General features: G+C 43.1%; 3 protein-coding genes across 3 annotated transcripts; 1 reads left to right on the top strand and 2 right to left on the bottom strand.

Annotated features, from left to right (window-relative positions):
- Window positions 1-276: 276 nt before the first annotated feature.
- LOC126714027 (2-methylpropanoate--CoA ligase CCL4-like) lies at window positions 277-12,607 on the bottom strand. The gene is made up of 2 exons (XM_050414017.1): window positions 11,053-12,607; window positions 277-787 (listed from the first exon to the last, which is right to left on the bottom strand). The coding sequence occupies exons 1-2, from the start codon at window positions 12,438-12,440 to the stop codon at window positions 463-465; spliced, it is 1,713 nt and encodes a 570-aa protein (XP_050269974.1). The 5' UTR covers window positions 12,441-12,607; the 3' UTR covers window positions 277-462.
- On the top strand, window positions 3,367-4,231 carry LOC126714026 (uncharacterized). Its single transcript, XM_050414016.1, has 2 exons — window positions 3,367-3,491; window positions 3,573-4,231. Exons 1-2 carry the CDS (start codon window positions 3,426-3,428, stop codon window positions 4,116-4,118), a joined length of 612 nt encoding a protein of 203 aa, XP_050269973.1. The 5' UTR covers window positions 3,367-3,425; the 3' UTR covers window positions 4,119-4,231.
- A 10,455-nt stretch (window positions 12,608-23,062) lies between the features above and the next one.
- On the bottom strand, window positions 23,063-25,104 carry LOC126714025 (2-methylpropanoate--CoA ligase CCL4-like). The gene has a single exon (XM_050414015.1). It carries the CDS (start codon window positions 25,029-25,031, stop codon window positions 23,352-23,354), a length of 1,680 nt encoding a protein of 559 aa, XP_050269972.1. The 5' UTR covers window positions 25,032-25,104; the 3' UTR covers window positions 23,063-23,351.
- Between the last annotated feature and the right edge of the window lie 832 nt (window positions 25,105-25,936).

Genomic DNA, 25,936 nt, shown 5'->3' with positions numbered 1-25,936 from the left:
ATAACAACTAACTATCTATGATTTGTTGTGAAAATATTGTAGATATATCCATTCGCATATACTCAATAAATTGCAAACTGGTGTAAAGAAGATAAAGATGGAAACAAAGAATTTTGTGGTTGAATTTGCTTTGGAGCTTGGAGGAAAATCATGGCATATTCCTTCCACGAGGTTCGAATTTCGGTCGTTTTGCAAGAAATTTAATTTCACTCGTGAATGAGAATGAGGCACGTAACTACACCATTTGTGGAAGGATGCAAAGCTTAAATGATGAAATAAAATGTAGAAGAGACAAAGCCCCCATTTATCTCAGAATTGGGGCCTTCAAAATTGGATTTTAATTCTAAGTAATAATTTTCATTACACACTTTTTTATAGTTTATTAAGAAAATCTTACCCAAATTAATATTAATCAATATCCTTCCTTCACGAGTTGTTGACTAAAGTCCAGCCAACTCAACTCTACATCCGACTCACCCTTGAGGAGCCCATGGCCTTGGCAATGTCTCTGAGCACAAATTTCTGAATCTTCCCAGTCGAAGTCTTAGGCAGTTCATCCTTAAACACCACTGTCTTAGGCACCATATAGTGCGGCAATTTAGCTCTACAAAACTCCATAATCTCCTTCTCGCTCGGCTTCGATTTCAACCTTTCCTTGAAGCTCACAAAAGCACAAGGTGTCTCACCCCAAAACTCATCGGGCCGAGCCACCACAGCTGCTTCGTTAATCGCTGGATGTGTATAAAGCACAGACTCAACTTCCACACTGCTCAAATTCTCTCCACCGCTTATTGATGATACCGAAAACAATACCACCAATGAGTCACACGTTCCTCGTACGATTACTAATGGCACCTGCACAATGAAAAAGAATAACCTAGCGGGGAGTACCGGTGTGGTACCGGCCAAGTACCCTCCGAAGGTCAAATTAGAATTATTCTCACTGCTCTAGAGTGCTAGAGAGGGTAAATTACGCGTACCTCGGTTTGTGAGGGTGCTTGGGTTTTTATAGTAGAGAGGGCTGACCCTCTTTTCCTTGGAGTAGAAGTCTTTTCCTTGTAGGAGTCTCCTTGGGCGTATTTTACGGGATTCTTTCCATATAGGAGTCTTTAGGTTCCATGAAACGTGGGGAGCAAGTTATTTACTTATACGTGCAAGATGGAAACTTCATAGACTGACACCGTCAGTTTATGTTATCCCGTCAGTCTATGCTCACTCCGTAAGCTTCAGGAAGTTCGGCCCTATGTGGAGTTCTTCTGCCTTACATCACCGTCAGCCTAGAAGGTATGCTGACGGCAAGACCATCTCGTCATCCTTGTTAAGTCGGCATCTTCACTTACCAGGTCTGCACCGTCGCCTTTGTCAGGTACGTGCCGTCACCCTTGTCAGGCACGTGCCGTCACCCTTGCCAGTGTTTTTATCCTCATCATTTGCCCCCTACTCCATATCTCCGTCACCCTCTGCACTGACGGGTTATGGAGTTTGTTTTCAAAAGAGGCAGAAACATCGCGTAGATCTGAGCATTTAATGCCCTGGACAGGTGGCTCGTTCCCATTGGCCTCACTCCTGACGAGATGTCGCTTCGTCTTCCGCGCCATTTTTTCCATGTATATAAACAGCGTTTTCAGTCATTTTTCACTATTTCAACCCTGCTGAATTTGTGGAGAGACAGACCGTCGCTCATCTTTCGTCAGCTTCACCACCGTCACTTTACCGTTGCTGTCTCTAGAGCCATCCAGAAGGCTTCCATACCGGTGAGTTTTCATCCTCTCTCCTTTTTCTTTTTATTTTCTGGCTCATAAGTGAGGCCGTCATCCTAGGTACTTAGTTTGAACCCGTCACTTGTAGGTAGTCAGATGTCGAGTGACGCGTCTTGTGACGAGTCGTCAGTCCGCGAGGGAGCGGGCTACGACGAGGCCTTTGGTTCTGGAAATGAGTCAGAGTTCTCCCTCCCGTCAGAGAGAGAGTCGTCAGCCCAATCTCCTGACAGTGAAGAGAGTTTTGCTGAGGGAGAGGGGGATGAGAGAAGAGGGGATGAAAATGATGGGGTTGTATTGGATGTTGACGGGGATGGCATAAATGTTGACGGGGATGGCATAAATGTTGACGGGGATGATAGTGACGGGGCTGAGAGATCCAGTGAAGGGAGTTCGGAGGGTTCCGGAGATAACCGTCCCTTCATTCTTCCTGAGGATTGGGCCGTCAACAAATTTTTGCCCGGGATGAGTGGTAAGGTCTTTAGGGAGTTACGGGTTCGCTATCAGATCCCAGACCACATTCCCATCCGTCTCCCTAGAGAGGGTGAGAGGTGTTACTCCGGGCGGACAGCTGACGTCGGTATGTATGACGCCATGTTTGCTGCGGGCCTGAGGTTACCGTTGACGGCTCTGCACCGTCAGCTAGCTGATTTCCTAGGAATATCCGTCACCCAGATTGCCCCAAACGCCTGGAGGACCTTTATAGGAGCTGAAATCCTGTGGGGCAGCTTTAGTGGAGGGCACCGTCAGCTTACACTTGGAGAATTTTTTTATTGTTATAGGCCTCATCACATTGCCTCGTCTAAGGGGACTTATCATTTTAATGCCCGAGAGAAAGGGCTACGGTTAGTGTCAGATATGCCTGACTCAAATAGGAACTGGAAGAGTAGGTATTTTTTCGTTGAAGGGACAGACTGGGTGTGCCGTCAAGAGGAGTGGGTGACGATGCCCAGTGGTTACTTTGACAATACCTGGGCCTTTGTCAAGGATTCAGGTTAATCCCGTCACCCACGAGGCTCGTGCGTTTTTTGAAGTGACGGTGCTAACACTTGTTATTATTATTATTATTTTTTTTCAGCTTATACCCGTCCGCATATAACTGACGAGCAGGAGGAGTTCATCCATCGGGTTCTAGAAATTCCTTTGGAGGACCGTAAGTGCAGGGATTTGATTACCCTTGACACCCTCCATCTATACTGTGGGGGCCCAACTCCGTCAGCGGAAGCTCGCAGGTTGGAGGAGTTTGCGCGACGTCGTAAGTAGACTTTTATTTTTCCGTTAGTTTCATTATTTCCGTCACTTTTCCTAAAGTGTTTTCTTTGTGTTGTAGAGATGGATTCTGCGAAGCAAAGGATACGGGCTGCCGCAGCTCGTCAGAAGGAGGAGAGGAAGGCCAAGGAAGCAGGGGGGGAAGCCTCGTCAACCCCCACGGCCGTCGCCAAAGTGGCGAAGAGGAAACCTGACGGGAGTGACGGCCGACCCTCAAAAAAGCCTGCCGTTACTCCGTCAGTCGAACCATTGAAGGAAAAGTCCCCTCCGACGTCTGGCCATGGTGCGGGAAAGGGGGTGATGACTTCCGCTGGTCCCGTCACTGAGGGTCCATGCCGTCTCCTAACCCACAAAGAATATGCCGTCGGGGAGGTTGAGTCCCTGATAAAACCAACGGACATGGAGCCCTGTGATCAAGTAGGGACGGAGGATTTAGGGGCGTCGGCCCTCTTTGATCTCTCCAGGGTAAGTTTCTCACATTTTTTGGGTTGAACATGCCGTATCTTGTTTTGGCGTACTTTTTATCTGACGGATATGCTCTTTCAGGCCTTGGTTCGTGTCAAAGCCCTCCGTGACCGTTGCGTGGCGAAGGAGGGGGTCGTCAGTCGAGTCCGCAGCCATAACAAGAACTTGCTGAATCAGCAGGCTCAGTATAAGGAAGCCGTCCGTATCCTGAACCAGGAGCTGCAGGATGTTAATACTAAACTGACGGCGGCCAATGGCGAGAACGTCAAGCTCCAAGGAGAGGTGACGGCTCTGGAGGAGAGGCTACAGACGGCGGGGGCTGACGCGATCAGGGACTTCAAAACGTCGCAGTCTTTCATCGACTCATGTGGTCAGTATTATGGCACTGGGTTTGATGATTGCCTTCATCAGGTTGCGTCGGCCTTCCCGGATCTGGACTTGTCTGGGATTACAATGGACGATGGAGACGACGTCTCTCTTCAGCCCGAACCCACACCGGAACATGACGGCAGCGTCGTCCTGGCTCAGCCTGCCGCTAATCCTACAGCTTCCGATTCTCCTGCTGTTATAGTGGACGTTGAAGACCGTCTTGCTGACGGCAATCCTGCTGACGTTCCTGCTGCCTAATTATGGCTTTGTAGTTTGCTTCTTTTTTCTTTTTTCATCTCTTCTGGAAAACAGTTGTAATTTTTAGACAGTTTTAGTTTTAAACAGTTTTAAACAATTGTAGTTTTAAACAATTGTAATGTTTAAGTGCCTTTGACGTTTATGCATAGTTGCACGTATTTCATTTCCGTCGCTTTTATCTCTCTCAGACAAACGTTGGAAATTCCCGTCCGTTTTTAATACGTCGTCTTTTTAAACTGTTTGAATATCCCGTCAGCTGTACGACCGTTGGTTTACAAGTTGTCTTTTGACATCTTTGTTGGTCCGTCAGTTTTGAGGACCTTGCCTCTAAGATGGTTATTCCACCTTATTGGACCGTCAGCCCTTAGGCTGTTAGTCTTTTTGGGCCGTCACCTTCTTGGCCTTGGCCCTGATATCATTTGACATCGTTTTAGCCCGTCAGCTTTTTAGGTGTTGATGTCTTTTGACATCTTTTTCGATCCGTCGGCTTTTTAGGTGTTGATGTCTTTTGACATCTTTTTCGATCCGTCGGCTTTTTAGCCTTTTCGGACCACTGTTTTCTTGGCTTTTTTAGCCTTGATGCCTTGACATCTTTCATTAGTTCGTCGGCTTTTTAGGTGTTGATGTCTTTTGACATCTTTGTCGATCCGTCGGCTTTTTAGCCTTTTCGGACCACTGTTTTCTTGGCTTTTTTAGCCTTGATGCCTTGACATCTTTCATTAGTCCGTCAACTATTAAGGCCTGGGCCCTGTGATGGCTACTCCATCTTATTGGACCGTCGGCTTTTTCTTTAGTCCGTGTGTAATGGACTTAGTCGTTTTTTGGGCTGCAAACTTAGTGGACCGTCGGAAGGAAAATACACTTCAGCAATTTCTGAATAAAACTCCTCTTATTGCCATGCATAAAAGTAATTAAAACCAAATCCTGCCCCTTGGGCTAAAAAAGTTGTTGCGAAAAAACTAAAATAAACGATAAATCTGAGGAGTTAAACTATAATTTGCTGAAAAAATATAAAAGGGGTTGGTCTTCATGCTGCTGCTCCTATTGGTAGTACTTCCGTAGGTGCTTGGTGTTCCATGGATGTGGTAGTTTCTGTCCCTCCAATGTTTCAAGGTGGTAAGTACCTTTTCTCTGCCACGACAAAACTCGGTAAGGACCTTCCCAATTGGGGCCGAGTTTCCCTTGGGTAGGGTCCCTAGCGGCGCCCATGACCTTTCTAAGAACAAGGTCTCCGACTTGGAAGTCTCTGTGTCGGACCCGAGAGTTGTAGCATTTGGCCATGCGATCCTGGTACCTAGCGAGCCTCTGTTCTGCTGCTGCCCTGATCTCGCCCACTAGGTCAAGCTGCAGTCGTATAGCCTCATCGTTTCTGCCCTCATCGTGGTTGTGTACCCTGTAGCTTGCGAGTCCAACTTCGGCCGGGATGACTGCTTCGCTTCCGTACGTCAGGCGAAACGGTGTCTCTCCTGTGGGTGTTCTTGCCGTCGTCCTGTATGCCCATAGTACACTTGGCAATTCTTCGGGCCATATACCCTTTGCCCCCTCGAGCCGAGTCTTGATGATCTTGAGCAAGGATCGATTTGTGACTTCGACCTGTCCATTAGCTTGAGGGTGGGCGGGGGAGGAGTAGTGGTTTTTTATTCCCAACTGTGAACAAAAATCCCGGAAATGGTCGTTGTCGAACTGTCTCCCGTTATCCGAGACAAAGACTCTAGGAATGCCAAACCTGCATACGATGCATCTCCAGACGAAGCTCCGAACGTTTTTCTCCATAATCGTGGCTAAAGCTTCAGCTTCCACCCATTTCGTGAAATAGTCGATGCCTACAACCAGGAATTTCAGCTGCCGTATAGCTGTAGGGAATGGTCCCATAATGTCTAATCCCCATTGTGCGAATGGCCATGGGGCTGTCATTGGGGTCAGCTCTTCGGTCGGTTGTCTGATGATATTGCTGAACCGTTGGCATTTGTCGCAGGTCCTGACATAGGCTTCGGCGTCCTTCTGCATGGTGGGCCAATAATACCCTGCTCGTACAAGCTTGTGTACCAATGATCTGGACCCTGAGTGGTTTCCGCAGATTCCTTCATGTACTTCTCTCATGATGTAGTCTGCTTCTTCCGCGCCCAAGCACCTCAGATACGGTCGGGAGAAACCTCTCTTGTATAGGACGTCTTTTATCAGGACGAACCTTGCCGCCTGGACTTTAAGTTTCCTTGCGGCGTCCTTTTCGTCTGGTAAGACCCCGTCTTTTAAGTACGAAACTAACGGTGCTGCCCAGCTGCTGTCGGAACATATTTCCTGCATGTTGCTGAGATCTATTAGCGGGGAAAGCTGTACAAAAGAGAGTACATTACCAGGGATGACCATTTGTTCGGCTGAAGCGGCCTTCGCGAGACGGTCGGCTCTCTGGTTCTCTTCTCTGGGAATCTGGACGACTTTGGCTTCTAGGTCTCCCACCCTTGTCTTTACTTCGTCAAGGTACCTTTTCATCTTTTCGCCCTTGCAATCGTAGTCTCCGTTTATTTGGTTAGTGATGACCTGTGAGTCGCAGTAGATGACTACCCTGGCGGCTCCTGCTGCTTTGGCAAGGTCAAGTCCTGCTATCAGAGCCTCATACTCTGATTCATTGTTGGTGGCAGGGAAGTCGAAACGGACCATACATTCGATGGTGTCTCCCTCGGGCGATAGCAGCACGATGCCGGCCCCTGCGGCTTGTCTGTTGGACGATCCGTCCGTATATATGCTCCATTGAGGGGACTCTGCTGCCCCCTCATCTTCCCCATGGGTGAACTCAGCTATAAAGTCGGCGACAATCTGTCCCTTGATGGCGGTCCGCGGGCGATATTGAATGTCAAATTCGCTTAGTTCTATGGCCCAGAGTGCTAATCGTCCCGCCGTCTCAGGGCTGCTCATCGCCCGTCGTAAGGGCTTGTCCGTTAGGACGTTTATAGTATGAGCTTGGAAGTATGGCTTGAGCTTACGGGCCGCCGTAATCAATGCGAAGGCAAGTTTCTCCATGGGCGGGTATCTCTCTTCGGCACCGTGAAGCGCTCGGCTTGCGTAGTACACGGGTTTCTGCACCTTCTCTTCCTCTCTGACCAAGGCCGCGCTAACGGCTGCGGGGGAGACGGCTAGATAGAGGAAAAGTTCCTCTCCTGGCTGCGACGGGCTTAGCAGTGGTGGGGAGGAGAGGTAAGCCTTCAATCTTTCGAACGCTTGTTGGCACTCGTCAGTCCACTCGAAGGATTTCTTCAATGTTCGGAAGAAGGGCAAGCACTTGTCCGTCGCCCTTGACACGAACCTATTCAGTGCCGCTATCTTTCCATTGAGGCTTTGCACCTCCTTCACATTTCTTGGTGGTGCCATATCCATAATGGCCCGGATCTTGTCCGGGTTTGCCTCGATCCCTCTTTGAGACACCATGAATCCCAAGAATTTCCCTGCCGTCACTCCAAAGGCACATTTCCCCGGATTGAGTTTCATGTTGTAAGAGCGAAGGGTGTCGAATGTTTCTTTGAGATCTCCTAGATGATCTTCCTCCCTTCGGCTTTTGACTAGCATGTCGTCTACGTAGACCTGGACATTCCTCCCAATTTGTTGCGCGAACATTTTGTTCATGAGCCTTTGGTATGTTGCGCCCGCGTTCTTCAGGCCGAAGGGCATGACCTTGTAGCAGAATAGGCCTTGGCTGGTCACGAACGACGTTTTCTCCTGGTCGGCCTCGTGCATCCGGATTTGGTTGTATCCTGAGAAAGCGTCCATGAAGCTCAGCAACTGATGTCGGGCCGTAGAGTCTACTAGGACATCGACCCTGGGAAGGGGGTAGCTGTCCTTGGGGCAGGCCTTGTTAAGGTCGGTGAAGTCCACACACATTCGCCATTTTCCGCTCGCTTTCTTCACCATCACTACATTTGCTAACCAGTCGGGATAGTACACTTCCCTGATGAAGTTTGCATCCCGTAGCTTTCTGACTTCTTCTGCTATGGCTCGGTCCCGCTCCGGGGCAAACACCCTCTTCTTTTGTCTGACGGGTAAAAAGGCGGGCGACACATTCAGCTTATGCACCATGATTGAAGGATCTATTCCTGGCATATCTTCATGACCCCATGCGAATACGTCTTGATTTTGCCTAAGGAATGTTATGAGCTCTTGACGGGTCGTGGTGTTAGCGAGTGTTCCAATTCTGGTCGTTCGGCCAGGATCGGAACTGTCAAGGGGTATTTCTTCCAGCTTCTCAACCGGCTCCGTTACCGTCCGGTGCTCTTCTATACTTAAAGTCTGAACCTGATCCTCCATCTCCACCATGGCTATGTAACATTCGCGCGCGGCCATCTGATTCCCGCGCAACTCCCCTACTCCGTAGTCAGTTGGGAACTTAATCATCAGCTGGTAGGTGGAGGTTATCGCCTTCCATGAGTTGAGCGTGGGTCGCCCGAGGATAGCGTTGTAGGCTGAGGAGCAATCAACAACCAAGAATGTCACGTCCCTGGCTATCTGTTGGGGGTAATCACCCACAACTACGGATAAGGTGACTGCGCCCAGTGGGAATACTCGGCTCCCGCCGAAGCCGACAAGCGGGGCATTTGTTGGGATCAGCCGCCCCCTGTCGATCCTCATCTGCTGGAACGCGGTGTAGTATAAGATATCTGCTGAACTGCCGTTGTCGACGAGCACCCGGTGCATATTGTAATCTCCTACACGCAAGCTGACGACGAGTGCGTCGTCATGTGGATGGTGAAGGCGTCGTGCGTCTTCTTCTGAGAATCCGATCACGGGACCTTCTCTTCTTGCTATCTTCGGCACGGCTCCCGTCAGTTGAACATTCTGTATCAGCCGGAGATAGGTCTTACGGGCCTTCTTGGATGACCCGGCAGCGGTTATCCCTCCTACGATCATCCTTATATCCCCAATTGGGGGCCTTGGTCGCTCATTGTCCCGTCGGGGGTGCTGGTCTTGTGCGGGGGGATCCGCCCTCTCCTTGCTAACGAATCTCTGCAGCTTTCCTTGTCTAATAAGGGCTTCAATCTGCTGCTTGAGGTCATAGCAATCTGCTGTGTCGTGGCCGTGGTCGCGGTGGAATCGGCAGTACTTATCTCGTGAACGTTTGTTGGGGTCACTCTTCAACTTCCCTGGGAACGTCAGCGGTTCCTCGTCCTTGATCTGCATAAGGACTTGATCTATCGGGGCTGTTAGCGGAGTGAAGCTTGTGAACCTTCCCCCCGGGGGCTTAGGGCGTCTTTCGTCCCTTCGGTCCGCGGTTCTTGCCTTCTTTCGGCTTTGGTCCTGCCGACCGTCTTCCTGCCGTTCTCTTTTTCTAGGCCTCTCTTCTCGAGCTAAGAGTGCATCTTCAGCGTTCATATACTTTGTGGCACGATAAAGTACTTCTGACATGGTTTTTGGGTCGTTTTTGTATATGGAAAACAAAAACTTGCCCTTCTTCAAACCATTTGTAAATGCCGCGACAAGTATCTTGTCGTCCGCTTCGTCGATTGAGAGCGCCTCTTTATTGAAACGGGAGATGTAGGCTCTTAGAGTTTCGTCTTCTCGCTGCTTCATACTCATCAAGCAAGCCGTAGACTTCTTGTACCGATGGCCTCCAATAAAGTGTGCGGTAAACTGAGCGCTGAGTTCCTTGAAGGTGCTGATGGAGTTTGGGGTCAGTCGACTGAACCAAATTCTTGCCGCGCCCTTTAGCGTTGTAGGGAAGGCCCTACACATGATGGCGTCCGCTACTCCTTGAAGGTGCATTAGGGTTTTGAAGGTCTCCAGGTGGTCCAGTGGGTCCTTGACCCCGTCATAACTGTCTATCTGCGGCATGCGGAACTTACTTGGCAACGGGTAGGAGTTGACGGTAGTGGTGAACGGCGAGTCCGTTCGGTTGACGAGGTCGTCAAGGTCGCTTGATACCCGTCCCTTGAGAGCATTCATCATAACCTCCATTTGTTCCTTCATGGCTTGCATCTCCGCGAGAACGAGGGGCGGAGTGGTTTCCGCGAGGGAGGGGATGCTCGTGTTCTGTCGTTCAGGTTTGCTCGGGGCGTTGCTGGCCTGGGGTCCTTCCTGGTTTCTCCTGTCAGCGCTGGTTCCTTCTTGCTCTGCTCCTTGGTTGTTGGGAGCTGCATTCTTTTGTCTCAGTTGCTCTTCTAGGTCGTGATTTTGCTTTGTGAGGCGCTCCACGGCGGCGGCGAGCGTCCTCACCTGTCTTTCAAGCGCGGTTGTAGGAGCTTCTTCTTGAATGTCGTTGTTGGTCGCCATTGAGCGAGTGAGTACCATGTAACTCTCTTGTCTTGAAAGCGAGAACGTGCTAAAGCGTTTCCCACAGACGGCGCCAACTGATGATACCGAAAACAATACCACCAATGAGTCACACGTTCCTCGTACGATTACTAATGGCACCTGCACAATGAAAAAGAATAACCTAGCGGGGAGTACCGGTGTGGTACCGGCCAAGTACCCTCCGAAGGTCAAATTAGAATTATTCTCACTGCTCTAGAGTGCTAGAGAGGGTAAATTACGCGTACCTCGGTTTGTGAGGGTGCTTGGGTTTTTATAGTAGAGAGGGCTGACCCTCTTTTCCTTGGAGTAGAAGTCTTTTCCTTGTAGGAGTCTCCTTGGGCGTATTTTACGGGATTCTTTCCATATAGGAGTCTTTAGGTTCCATGAAACGTGGGGAGCAAGTTATTTACTTATACGTGCAAGATGGAAACTTCATAGACTGACACCGTCAGTTTATGTTATCCCGTCAGTCTATGCTCACTCCGTAAGCTTCAGGAAGTTCGGCCCTATGTGGAGTTCTTCTGCCTTACATCACCGTCAGCCTAGAAGGTATGCTGACGGCAAGACCATCTCGTCATCCTTGTTAAGTCGGCATCTTCACTTACCAGGTCTGCACCGTCGCCTTTGTCAGGTACGTGCCGTCACCCTTGTCAGGCACGTGCCGTCACCCTTGCCAGTGTTTTTATCCTCATCACTTATGATCACATCTTTGGACCTATCTTTGATCTCCAAATACCCATCTGGGTGCATAACTCCCACATCACCAGTGTAAAACCAACCATTCTCTGTCATACATTTAGAGGTACCCTCTGGGTCTTTGAAATAACCAAGCATCACTGACCCACCTCTGAATACAACTTCACCGAGTGTTAACCCATCTCGTTTCACACTCGCTCCTGACTCAGCATCCACAACATCCACTTCAGTCATCCCAATAATCTTCACTCCTTGTCTAGACTTTAGCCTCGCTCTTTCACTCGCTGGCAAACGATTCCACTTTCGTTTCCACGCACACGAAACAACGAGTCCAGCCGTTTCAGTCAACCCGTAGCCATGACTCACCACAAAACCCAACGACTCGGTCCTGAACAACACGGCAGCTGGTGGTGGAGCCCCTGCTGTGAGAATCTGAACTGGGTTTTGAAGCTTTTCATTGTTGGGTGAGTTTGTTAACATGTTCAGCACCACAGGTGCACCGCACATGTGAGTCACACCATGTTTTTTGATAAGATCAAAGATTATTGGTCCATCGAATTTGCGAAGGCAGATATTGGTCGCACCCATGGCTGCCATTCCCCACGGGTAGCTCCATCCATTAGCGTGGAACATAGGTAGGGTCCACAAATATACAGGCTGCTTTGGTACACCCCAATCTAACAAAGAAGTAACGGTGATGAAGAAAATCCCTCTGTGACAGTGGACCACGCCTTTCGGAGAAGAGGTTGTACCCGAAGTGTAGTTCAATATCATCGGGTCCCACTCCGAGAATTGGTCTTCGTCCCACTTGAATTCAGGATCACCTTTCTCCACCATACTCTCGTACTCGCAGCAAAAATCAACGGTGGATGATGATGAGGAAGAGAGAGAATCACCACCATCATCATCATCGTCGGTGATGAGGACGAGTTGGGGGCGTTGAGTATTGGGCGGGAAGAGAGAGAGAGCTTGGAGGATGAGAGAGGAAGCCAGGTGATCAACGAAGACGAGTTTTGATTCACTGTGGCGGAGGAGTACGGAGATCGTACGGGCGTCGAGGCGTGTGTTGATGTTGTTGAGGATAGCACCGGACATGGGCACAGCGAAGTGGAGCTCGTACATGGCCGGGATGTTGGGGGCTATGACAGACACCACGTGACCTCTCTTGATGCCGAGCGATGCGATTGATGAGGCTACTTGGAGACATCGACGGTAGGTCTGTGACCACGTGTAGGTGGTGGTGTTGTAGATGACGGAAGTGCAGTCACCGTACACAGTGGCTGCTCTTTCTAGAAAGCCTAGTGGGGTTAGAGGCGATGAGTTTGCTTTTCTTGGCCTCAACTCTTCCATTACTCTCCGTCTCTTTCTGTCCTTATTTTTTTAAGTGATAATGTCCTGACTGTATTTCTTTTAGTGATAATATTAATATCCTGAAAGTGTGGATGTTTTGTGATTAAAAAATAGCTTCTTGTGAAGAAGATAAAGATGAACTTTGGATTACACTCAATTTGGATCTATATTTTGGTATCATAGTTAATCGGGTCCTTACATTTTGGTATCAGTCAATTTGGTCATGTTATTTTTATTTTTAATCATTTTAGTTTTTATCGTTAACTCACTCACGAAAAATACTTATGTGGCAAACAGATTGTATTGTTAGCATATTTAATATTAAAAATTTGGATTAGATCTCTCTCTCTCTCTATTAATTCTTGTTATCTCTAATTCATGGTCGAAGAAGTCAAAGCCAACTGCAATCGCTTTCACTCCAATGCCACAGCCAATCCTCATACGCAATCTTTATGGCTATGACCAACGTACATGTGTGATGAAAAGCTCGCGAGTTGCTATTGCTACACAAGGTGGCATCAATCTGAGGTTGGGTCCATGTTGATCATACTTGAGACAAGTAAATATGAGTCATTTGGGTTGGGGATCAATTGGATCGAGTTTTCTTTGGGGTTTGTGGGCACGAACTAAGCTTTGTGGTGGATCTGGGTTTAGGATGGTGTTGGTCAGCTGGGGTTGCGGTGGATTTACGTTTGTAGGTGACGATTTTGGGATTAGTTTGAAACTTTGAATTTGATGATTTTGTTTTAAATTTCTGGATTTAGTTTGAATCTAGGTTTTATGGATTTGCATCTGGGCTTTCTTTTTAGGTGAGGATTTTGGGCTTAGAAACAATGTGACCTATATTGATTTAAGATTGTTGGACTAAATTGCTATTTGGTTACGAAGAAATTACAAGAAAGGAAAAAAACCAATATCAATAAAATAAAAATGAAATTATGTCGGATTAAGATAATTAAAAGAAGAAATACAGAACCCAAAAAAAATGGTAAAGAAAAGAAAAGGCGAAAATGTACTTTTGGTCCCTATATTTTGGGCATATTTTTGTTTTAGTCCCTAACTTGATTTTATGCCTACCTTTGTCCTTGAAATCAAAAAATCATGTCCATTTTGGTCCCTGCCGTTAACCCACTAACAAAAAAATCATACGTGGCAGACAGAGTATCCTGCTTGCTAACATGACCATTAAAATATTATCTAAAAAAATATTTGGCATTTTTAAATGCCACATTAGTATTTAAATTAATATATAAAAAAAAACAGGTCAGAAAATTCAAAAAAAAATTAAAACATTAATCTAATTAAATTAATTATTTTTCTACATTTTTTTTCTTCGTAAGAACATTCATTTCTTCTTTTCAAAACATGAACTTTATGTTCTTCCCAAGCAAACAAACCAGCAAACCCAAGAATTTTATTGGGAAACAAACACACAAAAAACCCAAAAAATTCAGCTAAAAAATAAAATCATAAATCTCAAAAACCCCAGGGCTCGTTTGGTAGAGGAGTTTGAATAAACAATCGACTAAACAATCAAACCCACCACCACCATCGACTAAACAATCAAGAGACAAAGTCAAGTTTAGAGAGAGAACATTATTGGAAGACCCTGCAACTCAAACCTAGCAAACCCACCTCAAGCCAATTGAACCCAACAAACCAAGACATTGAAACACAAAGAAAACCCTACAATCTGAAACCCACACCAAAAACCAAACCCAACCAACGATCCCTGATCAAACCAACCAACCAACCAACCAACCCTGTAATCCAAAACCCACATGAACAGATCAGACCACCAATCACCACAACTGCCACCAATCAGTCACTAATGGACACATAAAAGCCACCACAACCCACGCCAACAACAAACCTAACCAACAATCCAACCCCCTACCCACCACTAGGCCGACCACCACTTCACAACCACTACCACCAATCTCAACCTATCTCTTTCTCTAAACCTAGATCCCAAAAAGAAAGCCCAAAAAGAGAGATCTTGATCCAAGAAAACGAAGATCGATCAGACCATTTGGATCTTTGGATGTGGGAACCAAGATTTTGGTAATGGTTTTTTTTTTTTTTTTTTTTTTTTTTTTTTTTTTTTTTTTTTTTTTTTTTTTTTTTTTTTTTTTTTTATGCTAGAGTTTTTGTTAATGGCCTTATTATGCATGGCTTTTTATCTTCAAACTTTTTTTTTAATTAAATGATTTATTTTAATTAGATTGATGTTTTTTTTTTTAATTTTTTGACTGGCTTTTTTTTATTAACTTAAATGCTGACATGGCATTTAAAAAAAAAGTGAAATAAATAATTTTATTAGCCATGACAACGTTTACTATGCAAACAGTGCATTCCTTCTACCACATATGAATTTTCTGTTAGTGGGTTGACAGCAGGGACCAAAGTGGACATGATTTTTCATTTTCAGGGATTGAGGTAGGTGCGAAATCAAGTTATGGACCAAAACAAAAATAGGCAAGTGCATTTTTGCCAAAAGAAAATTATTTTTATAGATGATATGTCTTTTTTTGCCACCTAAGGGCTGACGTGGCCAGTAAAACTTAGACACATAAGGATTTCATCCAATTTTTTAATATTATATATGCCAATTGTACAAACTGTTTGCCATGTAGGTATTTTCCATTCATGAGTTAATGGTAGGGACAAATTTTACCATAATTTTAAAATATATAGCAATGACCAAATTGATTGATACCAAAATTAATGTAGGGACCAAATTGGCTGTGTCCTCAAAATGTAGGGACCAAAATGATATTTTCGCCTAAATAAAATTAAAGTGATCAGGTAGGGCATTGCCAGATTGGCACACAAATTCTTTGGAAATCCATATTAAAAAAAAAAAAAAAAGCATATAATTTACATGCTAGGTGGATTGTTTAGAGCAATTTATAGTTATACTAAACTTTTTAAAATCTTTTCAAGGGGTATTAATATTTTGATCGCACTTTTATTTTGAGTCAATCACGTAATTGAACATTTTAAAAGAATCGTAATAAAGTATTAGCATCTGGTTTCTAACAAATACTCTATTTTATTTGAGATACTTTATCTATTAAATCATATTATTTTACAATATGCCTAACATCTCATCTTTTATATTTCATATCAAAACCAACACTATTTATTTATTGCTTCTATGAAAAAACACTATTTATTTATTTATTCTTTTTTCTCTCTCTTCCTTTTTGACTTTTTTTCTCTCTTCTTCTCCATCTCTCTCACACTCTATTCTCTTTGTTAACATAGAACATCACAACTACAAACACATAGCACAAACACAGCCACATAACCAAACCAAAAAGAACCAAAATCTGAAGAAGAAAAAAAATCAAAGAACCAAAAAAAATATTTTGCATAAACCCATCAATCCACCACCATCACCAAATTGCAAATACCCACTACCATTACACAACCACCACCACAAGACCCACCACCATCAAACACCCATTACCACCAATACCCACAACCAAAACAGCCACCACTAAATACCCACCAACAAACACCCAAAAATATAGCAAATACCCACAAGATCAAATAGAGAAGTGAGGATTTGAGGGATAGAGGAGAGAGAGGCAAGTTTGATCGCCGACACCAAGCTGTCGCCTTCCTCCTCAAACTTGCCGTTGGCTACCACAGAGAGAGAGAGAGCGACGAAGAGAGTCTGAAAGAGAGAGAAGAGATCTTTGGCTTGGTTGTTGAGAGAAAAAAATTCAGAAATAGAAAGAGAGAAAGAAGAAAGAGATAATAAAAAATATTATTTATGTTTAGAGCGTTGTTACAGTACCAATAAATTTATGATGGTATTGTAACACAATTATAAATTTTTTAGAATTACAAGGCCGGGTAATGGTCTCTTTTTATGCTTTGATGATAAAATATAGCAACATATACCATATACAACACTGGGCACTGATGCTCTTATAATTGTAAAAGTGTGGATCCTATCCTTTGTAGGAAACGTCAAGCATGGAAAAAATTATTGTCCAAACCTTTTTTTTTTTTTTTTGGGAAACAAGAACTTGAACTTTATTAAGGTAAAACAAATCAGCCGTGATCGGCACAAAGTACATGAGAAAGGTGTGGAGGAACATTCTCCGTCCATACCGAAAAACCCCTAACATGTCTAGCATGTTGAGCTAATTTATGTGCTACCATATTACCCATTCGACCCATATGAGAGAATCTAATATTGCCATCTGCCATCATGGATTTCGCTGAGCTGAGAATATGACCAAAGGAGGATAGAGATGCCTCTTCAGACTTTAGTGTTTTAATAATATTTGTGGAGTCTCCCTCTAAAATGAATGAAGTGAAGTCGAGCCCTCGTGCAAAAGAAATAGCTCTAGCAGCTGCCAAAGCTTCTGTTATGTCTGGAGAGAAGGGAAGATTTGCTTGCTCCGAGAGAGAAGCCAGAGCTTGTCCTCGGCTGTTTCGGATAACAACACCCAATCCTGCTTTGCCCATATCTCTAAATTGAGCTCCATCAAAATTAATTTTGATCTCTCCTTCCGCTGGTGGTGACCATCGATCCCGCAAACGATGAGGGTCTCTAAAGTGTGTGGCAGCATATAAGTTAGCTTGTTGAAAGACTTCCAATGCTTGAGTTGCTGTTGGTGCAACCTGTGCCAGTGGAAATTCCTTTGGAGACCGGTTTCTGCGATGCCAAATAGTCCACATCACTGATGCCAACAGTTCTGGTTTTTTCTTTTCTTTGTCCGTGTGCAGGAGCATTTCTTGAATGGATGAAAACACCCTCATCTGCCTGAATGAAAAGGTAGGTAAAGAACCCCACACTTGTGTAAGCTGTGCGCAACCCCAGAGTGCATGGAGAACCGATTCGGTCTATTGTTTGCACAGTTCGCAGACATCTTCATTTATACTATGCCGTCATCTCAGATTTTGTTTCACCGGTAAAGCATTGTGACAGGTCCTCCATAAGAAGTTTCGGACTTTGCTTTGCACATTGAGACTCCAGATTAATTTCCACACTTCATTACCTGGCTGTACTGGCACATCTTGTGGGATTGGTGCATGGTCTGCTGTGAGGAACCTTGTACTCGATCTCACTGTATAAATTCCTAATGGAGTGAACGGCCACACAACAGTATCCTCCACTGCATTTGGACACAATGGAATACTTAAAATCAACTCTACTTCTTGTGGGGTGAAAAGTCCATTCAACATATTAGAATCCCATTTCTTTGTGATTGGGTCTATGAGTTACATACCTGTTAACTTGCTAAGTTAGTAAATGTGAATTTATCGATAACCTAAAATAAGTAATTTTTGGGTTCTAAACCCAGTTGGCTTAACTGGTAAAATTTCTGATGGTTGAATAAGAGATTTTGGGTTCAATCCCCACCTACATCAAAAACCGATTAGTGACTTGGTCTGATAATAAAGAGTTATTATCAAGAGCAAACACCATAGGTTGAAATTCTCTATAAAAAGAAAGGAATTTATTTTAATAAAAAAAGTAAGAATGAACAGATAATAAGTCTAATTAGTCGCTAACCCATGTAATACACGAAAAAATTTTAAAAAAAAATGTTCTAGAACTTATTTATTTATTTATTTTCTTTTTATAACATCTTCCTTTAGATTGATGAAAGCTATAAGATTAATTCCTAATAGCCATATGCTCCATTCCAGATTTGCAAAAGCAAAAAATTTATAAATCCTTGCTCCTCCTTTGACAAGAACATTTATTTCCCAATTAAGCAGTTTTTCAAAATAGTGCTTCTCATTATTGGTACATTTTGTGGTTGGAAAAGAGATGTAAGTGAAATGTTTAGTTCACATTGCAAAGTTACAAGAAACTTATAATTTTTTTCAAAATATGTGATGATTGATTTATTTATTGAGGCCTATTATATAAATTGTATCCCAAAGTTTTAAGGAACACTCAAGTAATTTAGTAACTAAACATAGCGTTTTGTAACTCTTAGTATTCAACAAGAATCTTCAGTATCCAGCCTAATTTAAACTTTGGTCCCCCCCCCCCCCCCAATAAGTAGCCTAATTTACAAACATGACAGCTTAGTAACTGAGAGAAAACTTCCACTGAAACTTCTGCGGCACCATCAAATCCCAAACTTTTCAACATGCACTGATAGCCTTTAAGACCATTTGTGGTGCTTGCTCTTGACAAAAATGTTTCTTTTTTCCTTTAGATCCAAAGAACTAGAAAGCCAGACCCTTGACCTCTTATATCTCCTAAGAACCAAAAAGTGCACTTGAATTTGTCCTTAGTCATTTTAAAGATAACTCAAGTACAATGTCAATGAATTTAATGAAGCCTTGAATTATTAAATTTTTTCAAGTGATTGCACGATGGGTTGGTCCAATAGTTCTTATGTATTATATCAGAGAGTAATATCAATTCCTTTCTAACATATAAAAGAACATCGTCAACATTAAACATGTCGATAACTTAATTGTAAATTAACTTGTAGAAGTAACTATTTGAACTTATTGCTATACACACACAAGAAGAAGTTTGCTATGAAAGATAATTTCATAACTCAAATAACTAAAAATAATTGCAATGCAGCTGTTAAATATGGGTTTAAAAGCATCCTATCAATCATTCAAGACCAATTGCATTATCAAAAAGCAGAAAAAAAAAATTATAATTTAAGCAATAATAGATCTTGATGATCCTAAAAAACCCCCTAAAATGTTAGATCTTGATTAACTTGAAGGCAATAATGATCATTACGATAATTTTCATATAATTCAAGATGATTATTAACTAATCCACCTAATTAATTGCAAGAAAATCTTTATGTGCCAAGAAAAATTGAAGAAGTGGAATCGGTCCACCTTTGGTCATGTCCGAAACACCTTAACAAAAAAACTGAAGGAGTTGCAATTTGTAGAGGAATCAGGTGGGTACACTACAAACCCAAACCGTGTGTACCAATTGAGAAGCGACATTGACAAGTTGAAAAGGAGGGAGGAATGCATGTGGAAGCAACGGGCTAGAACAGTTTGGCTAAAGGAGGGTGATGAAAACACTCGGTATTTTCATTGCCGAGCTAGTCAAATGAATAAGAGGAATTACATTACGGGGTTAGAAAATGAGGCTGGTTTGTGGATGGAAGATGAGGCTGAGATGGGTCAGATTGTTGAGAAATATTTCCAGGATATGTTTACTACTTCTCAACCAGATAGTTTTGATACAATCCTGGATGGGATAGAACCGGCAGTGACAGCTGAGATGTGCGTAGCCCTTGACCGTGACTTTCAGGCTGAGGAAGTGGACCAAGCTCTTAAACAAATGGCACCTCTTACCGCCCCAAGACCTGATGGTATGTCTCCTATTTTTTATAAGACTTATTGGCACATAGTTGGTAAGGATGTAACTACTATGGTTTTAAATGCTTTAAATTCTGGTGTGGTTCATGAGTCCCTAAATCCCACTTTCATATCTCTCATCCCAAAAATAAAGAACCCAAAAAAAGTCTCTGATTTTCGACCTATCAGTCTCTGCAATGTGGTTTACAAGCCGATTTCAAAGGTACTAGTTAATCGGTTGAAAAAAATCTTGTCAAATTTGGTTTTTGAATCCCAAAGTGCTTTCCTATCTGGTAGATTAATTTCAGACAATATGTTGGTTGCATTTGAAACTCTGCACTATCTTAAGAGAAAAACCCAAGGTAAATTGGGCTTTATAGCACTAAAACTTGATATGAGTAAGGCATACGACCAGGTAGAATGGGTCTTTCTGGAGAAAATAATGAGGAAATTAGGTTTTACTGATAAATTGGTGACTCTCATTATGTCTTGTTTGACTTCAGTTTCCTATGCTGTCTTGCTAAATGGCCAACCGATGGGAAACATTAAGCCAACTAGAGGGCTCAGATAGGGTGATCCATTATCGCCCTACTTATTTTTGCTATGTGCTATGGGATTACAGGGGCTGTTAAGAAAGGCAGAAGCAAATGGGGATATCAGAGGTGTTTCTATATGCAAGAATGGCCCTCGGGTTTCCCATTTATTTTTTGCTGATGACAGTGTCTTGTTTTGTCGAGCAAAGGAGGAGGAGTGCCAAAATATTCTTGATTTACTCTTGGTCTATGAAAGAGGTTTAGGGCAAAAAATAAACAGGGACAAGACCAACATTTTCTTCAGTACCAACACTCAGCCAGATATGCAAACCCGGATTCAAAATATCCTAGGTGTGCCTGCTATTCGCCAATATGAGAAATACTTAGGACTACTTGCATTGGTAGGCAGAGCGAAGAAACAAAGCTTTGCCTACATTAAAGAAAGGGTGTGGAGAAAGCTACAAGGGTGGAAGGAGAAGCTCCTCTCTCAAGCTGGTAGGGAAATTTTGATTAAATCTGTCATTCAGGCCATCCCTACATATACAATGAGTTGTTTCAAACTCCCTAGGGGGTTGATTAAGGAATTGGAAACACTCATTAGGAAATTTTGGTAGGGATATGATGGTAACAGTAAAAAGGTGCATTAGGTGAAATGGGAAAAGCTTTGTGAGGATAAGGGGAATAGAGGAATGGGTTTTAAGGACATTGAGAAATTCAATGATTCTTTGTTGGCGAAACAAGTTTGGCGTATGATAAATCACTCGGATTCCTTGTGCCATAGAGTCTTTAAAGCTAGATTTTTTCCCGATTGTTCGATACTTGAAGCTAAGGAGTCTACCATTGGATCCTATGCATGGAAGAGCATTTTAAGTGCTTGGGATGTAATTCGAAAAGGGATGGTTTGGAGGATAGGGAATGGGAGCTCTGTAAGAATCAAAGAAGACAAATGGTTGCCGGTCAAAACACACAGATGTGTTGTATCACCTATACCCACTATTGAACTGGGTGCAAGAGTGAATACACTCATCAAGGCTGAGACAGGGGAGTGGAATACATCTGAAATCCAACGCTTATTCTTGCCTCATGAAGCAGCCACTATCTGTGGTATCCCAGTGAGCACCAGACTTCCACCTGATCGGATTATATGGGGCCTTACTCCCTCTGGTACTTTCACAACTAAGAGTGCTTATAAACTTTTAGTTTCCCATGCTTCAACTAACCTTGCAGGTACCTCTTCGTTGGTACAACAAAATAAGTTCTAGAAAGACCTTTGGCAGCTAAGAGTTCCTAATAAAATAAAACACTTCGCTTGGCGAGCGTGCAACAGCTCCCTCCCAACCATGGTCAATCTTCAACGCAGGCGTATCTCTGTTTTGAATACATACGAAGTATGCGAGACTCAGCCTGAAGATGAACTCCATGCTCTTTGGTCCTGTTCGAAGCTTGCCGAGGTGTAGAGCTCTCTCAACTGGACCCAGCAAGCTACCGATGTACAGGTCTCCAACTTCAAGGATTTGTTGGAGCATTTTATGCAGACCGACGAAGATTACAGGGTGGAGATTTTCATCACCGTGGCATGGCTTCTGTGGAATCATCGCAATGCTTCAAGAGTGGGGCAGTCCACCCAGCCCCTGCACAAGATCACCCAACTGGCAGGAAGCTTACTCTAGGAGTTCCTTAATGCTCAAGAACCCACCAAAGCAAATCCCGAGCCTCCTCCGATCCAGCAATTTTAGCAATGGCACCCACCTGATGCTTACATTTACAAGGCCAATTTCGATGCGGCGGTGTTTAAGTCAGAAAACTTGGCTGGCTTAGGTATGGTAATTAGGGACTGGTGTGGGGAGGCTATCGGTGCATTAACCACATCAGTCCCCCTAGCTCAGTCAGTGGTTCAATTGGAAGCACTAGCGTGTCGTAGAGCAGTGCAGTTTGCCAGGGAGATAAGCCCTTCACAGGTCATTTTTGAAGGTGACTCGTCCACAATCATTCAAGCAGTACAGGAGGGGTATTCAGATGTCTTACCGTTCGGGCATGTCATCAAGGATATTTGCGTGCTAGCTTTGGATTTTCAGTTTACTAGTTTTACTCATGTTTCTCGAGTTTGTAATGTTGTGGCTGATGCTTTAGCCAAAAAAGCAAAAACTTGTAGAGGCACCCAAGTTTGGTTAGAAGAATTACCTGAGGACATAGCCTCCTTAGTTGGTTTTGATGTTCACTGAAGTCTCTTTTCTTTCATTATGAATAAATTACCAGGCACTGCTAGTCTAGTTTATCAAAAATAAAAAAATTGCACTATACAATAGAAGCAATTTTTGAATTAATGATAATTAATCAACTTTACCAAATAAATATACATGGTTATTAAAGTAAACTATTATATACGCTCTATTTGTTTCAGTGATAATATTTTTTTAAAAATGAGTTATTTTCTAAAAAGTTTTTTCTATAAAACTATATCAATTTCTTATGTTTAGTAACAACTTTAAATGAGTTTAAAAATAATTACAAATTTCCATTATTTAGCTTACTGTGAATTGTTTTCTAAAACATATTAATAAAAAATAATTTTTAAAAATAAGTTATACTTCTTTCAAAGATAGTTTCCATTTAATTATTTTTTTTATTCAATCAAACATGAGAAAATACGAAAAATTATTCACGAAGATCTCCAGACAAGCAAAGTGTTAGGTAGCTTTCTGTAACAATTACTAATTTATTATAATTTCAGGTAGCTGTATGCGTAAAAGCTAAAAGACAAAGACAAAGACAAAGACAAAGACAAAGCCTTGTCTTATTGGCATACATTTAGAGTTCAAATTCCAATAAAAAAGAAAAAAGAAAAAGTAACGGTGGTGTGACACCGTGCCGAGACTCGTACACATGATGAATTATAAACGGTAGAAAAACATTTTTTTTATCACATATATGCGAGTTGAGGCGTGAATTGTGCCACTTTATTTGACCCCGGTGTTACTAAAAAATAAAAGTCCTAACAGGGTTCACGACTTCACGTCACGAGTTGTTGACTAAACTCTGGCCAGTCAACTCAACTCTACATCCGACTCACCCTTGAGGAACCCATGGCCTTGGCAATGTCTCTGAGCACAAACTTCTGAATCTTCCCAGTCGAAGTCTTTGGCAGCTCATCCTTAAACACCACCGTCTTAGGTACCATATAGTGCGGCAATTTAGCTCTACAAAACTCCATAATCTCCTTCTCACTCGGCTTCGATGTCAACCTTTCCTTCAAGCTCACAAAAGCACAAGGTGTCTCACCCCAATACTCATCAGGCCGAGCCACCACAGCTGCTTCATTAATCGCTGGATGTGTATATAGCACAGACTCAAGTTCCACACTGCTCAAATTCTCTCCACCGCTTATGATCACATCCTTGGATCTATCTTTGATCTCTAAATATCCATCTGGATGCATAACTCCCACATCGCCAGTGTAAAACCAACCATTCTCTTTCATACATTTAGAGGTACCCTCTGGATCTTTGAAATAACCAAGCATCACTGCCCCACCTCTGAGTACAACTTCACCGAGTGTTAACCCATCCCGTTTCACACTCACTCCAGACTCAGCATCCACAACATCCACTTCAGTCATCCCAACGATATTCACTCCTTGTCTAGACTTTAGCCTCGCTCTTTCACTCGCTGGCAAACGATTCCACTTTCGTTTCCACGCACACGAAACAACGAGTCCAGCCGTTTCAGTCAACCCGTAGCCATGACTCACCGCAAAACCCAAGGACTCGGTCCTAAACAGCACAGCAGCTGGTGGTGGAGCTCCAGCTGTGAGAATATGAACTGGGTTTTGAAGCTTTTCATTGTTGGGTGAGTTTGTTAACATGTTTAGCACCACAGGTGCACCGCACATGTGAGTCACACCATGCTTTTTGATGAGATCAAAAATTATTGGTCCATCGAATTTGCGAAGACAAATATTGGTCGCACCCATTGCTGCCATTCCCCACGGAAAGCTCCATCCATTAGCGTGGAACATAGGTAGGGTCCACAAATAAACAGGCTGCTTTGGTACGCCCCAATCTACAATAGAAGTAACGGTGACGAAGAATATACCTCTGTGACAGTGAACTACACCTTTCGGAGAAGAGGTTGTACCCGAAGTGTAGTTCAATATCATCGGATCCCACTCCGATAATTGGTCTTCGTCCCACTTGAATTCAGGGTCACCCTTCTCCACCAAACTCTCATAAGTACAGCAGAAATCAACGGTGGAGGAAGAGAGAGCTTCACCACCACCATCATCATCATCATCATCATCATCGGTGATGAGGACGAGTTGAGGGCGTTGAGTATTTGGTGGGAAGAGAGAGAGAGCTTGGAGGATGAGAGAGGAAGCCAGGTGGTCAACGAAGACGAGTTTTGATTCGCTGTGGCGGAGGAGTACGGAGATCGTACGAGCGTCGAGGCGCGTGTTGATGCTGTTGAGGATAGCACCGGACATGGGCACAGCGAAGTGGAGCTCGTACATGGCGGGGATGTTGGGGGCTATAACAGACACCACTTGGCCTCTCTTGATGCCGAGCGATGATAGCGATGAGGCTAGTTGGAGACATCGACGGTGGGTCTGTGACCACGTGTAGGTGGTGGTGTTGTAGATGACGGAAGTACAGTCACCGTACACAGTGGCTGCTCTTTCTAGGAAGCCTAGTGGGGTTAGAGGTGTTGAGTTTGCTTTTCTTGACCTCAACTCTTCCATTACTCTCTGTCTCTCTTTGTCTCTCTCTGTCTGTATTTTTTGTGGTGATAAAATTTAAAATCTAGAAAGTGGGGATTTTTGGTGATTAAAAATTATCTTCTTGTGAAGAAGATAAGATTCAAAATGGTACGTGATTGTGAGATCCACTTGTTGCATACCAACTCATTTGTCATATTCAGGCCCATTTGTCTAAGTTTTTTTTTTTTTTTTTTTTTTTTTTTTTTTTTTTTCAACCTTTTTATAAAAATAAAATAATTAAATTAAATTATTTGGGAATCTATATAAAAAAAATAGTAAATTATTTACAAGTTTGGTGGCTTGTTTAGAAAAATTTATACTTTTTAAATACTTTTCAAGGTGTATCATGCATGTATATTTTGATCGCACTTTTATTTTAATGAGTCAATCAACGTAATTGAACATTAAAAATAATGGTATTATATATTGTTATAGTGACAACAAATTTTACAATATTTTCACAGTTATTGAAGTGTCAATTTCTTATTTGTCAAAATAAAATAATAAAATATGAAACTGTGATCAACCATAACTGAAAATAAATATTTTGTGAAAATGTTGTGACACTTGCTAGGTGAATGCGTAAAAGTTACCATACTTTTGGTTTGTTCAAGTGGCACTGTAGCTACACTAGCTACAGCGTTTGTTTTTTTTTTTTTTTTTTTTCAATCTTCCGTTTGTACTTTTTTTCTTTTAAATATTTATAAGAACCCGAATATATATTGTTATATTGACACAACAAATTTCACAATAATTTCACAATTATTGAGGTATTAATTTCTTATAAGTCAAAATAAAATAATAAAATATGAAACTACGACCAACTACAACTGAAAATAAATGTTTTGTGAAAATATTGTAACACTTGTTGGATGAATGTGTAAAAG

This window comes from Quercus robur, chromosome 2 (genome assembly GCF_932294415.1).
Source record: "Quercus robur chromosome 2, dhQueRobu3.1, whole genome shotgun sequence".
Classification (NCBI taxonomy): domain Eukaryota; kingdom Viridiplantae; phylum Streptophyta; class Magnoliopsida; order Fagales; family Fagaceae; genus Quercus; species Quercus robur.
Note: the sequence above shows the minus strand (reverse complement) of the source record. Positions and strands in the feature narration are given on the sequence as shown.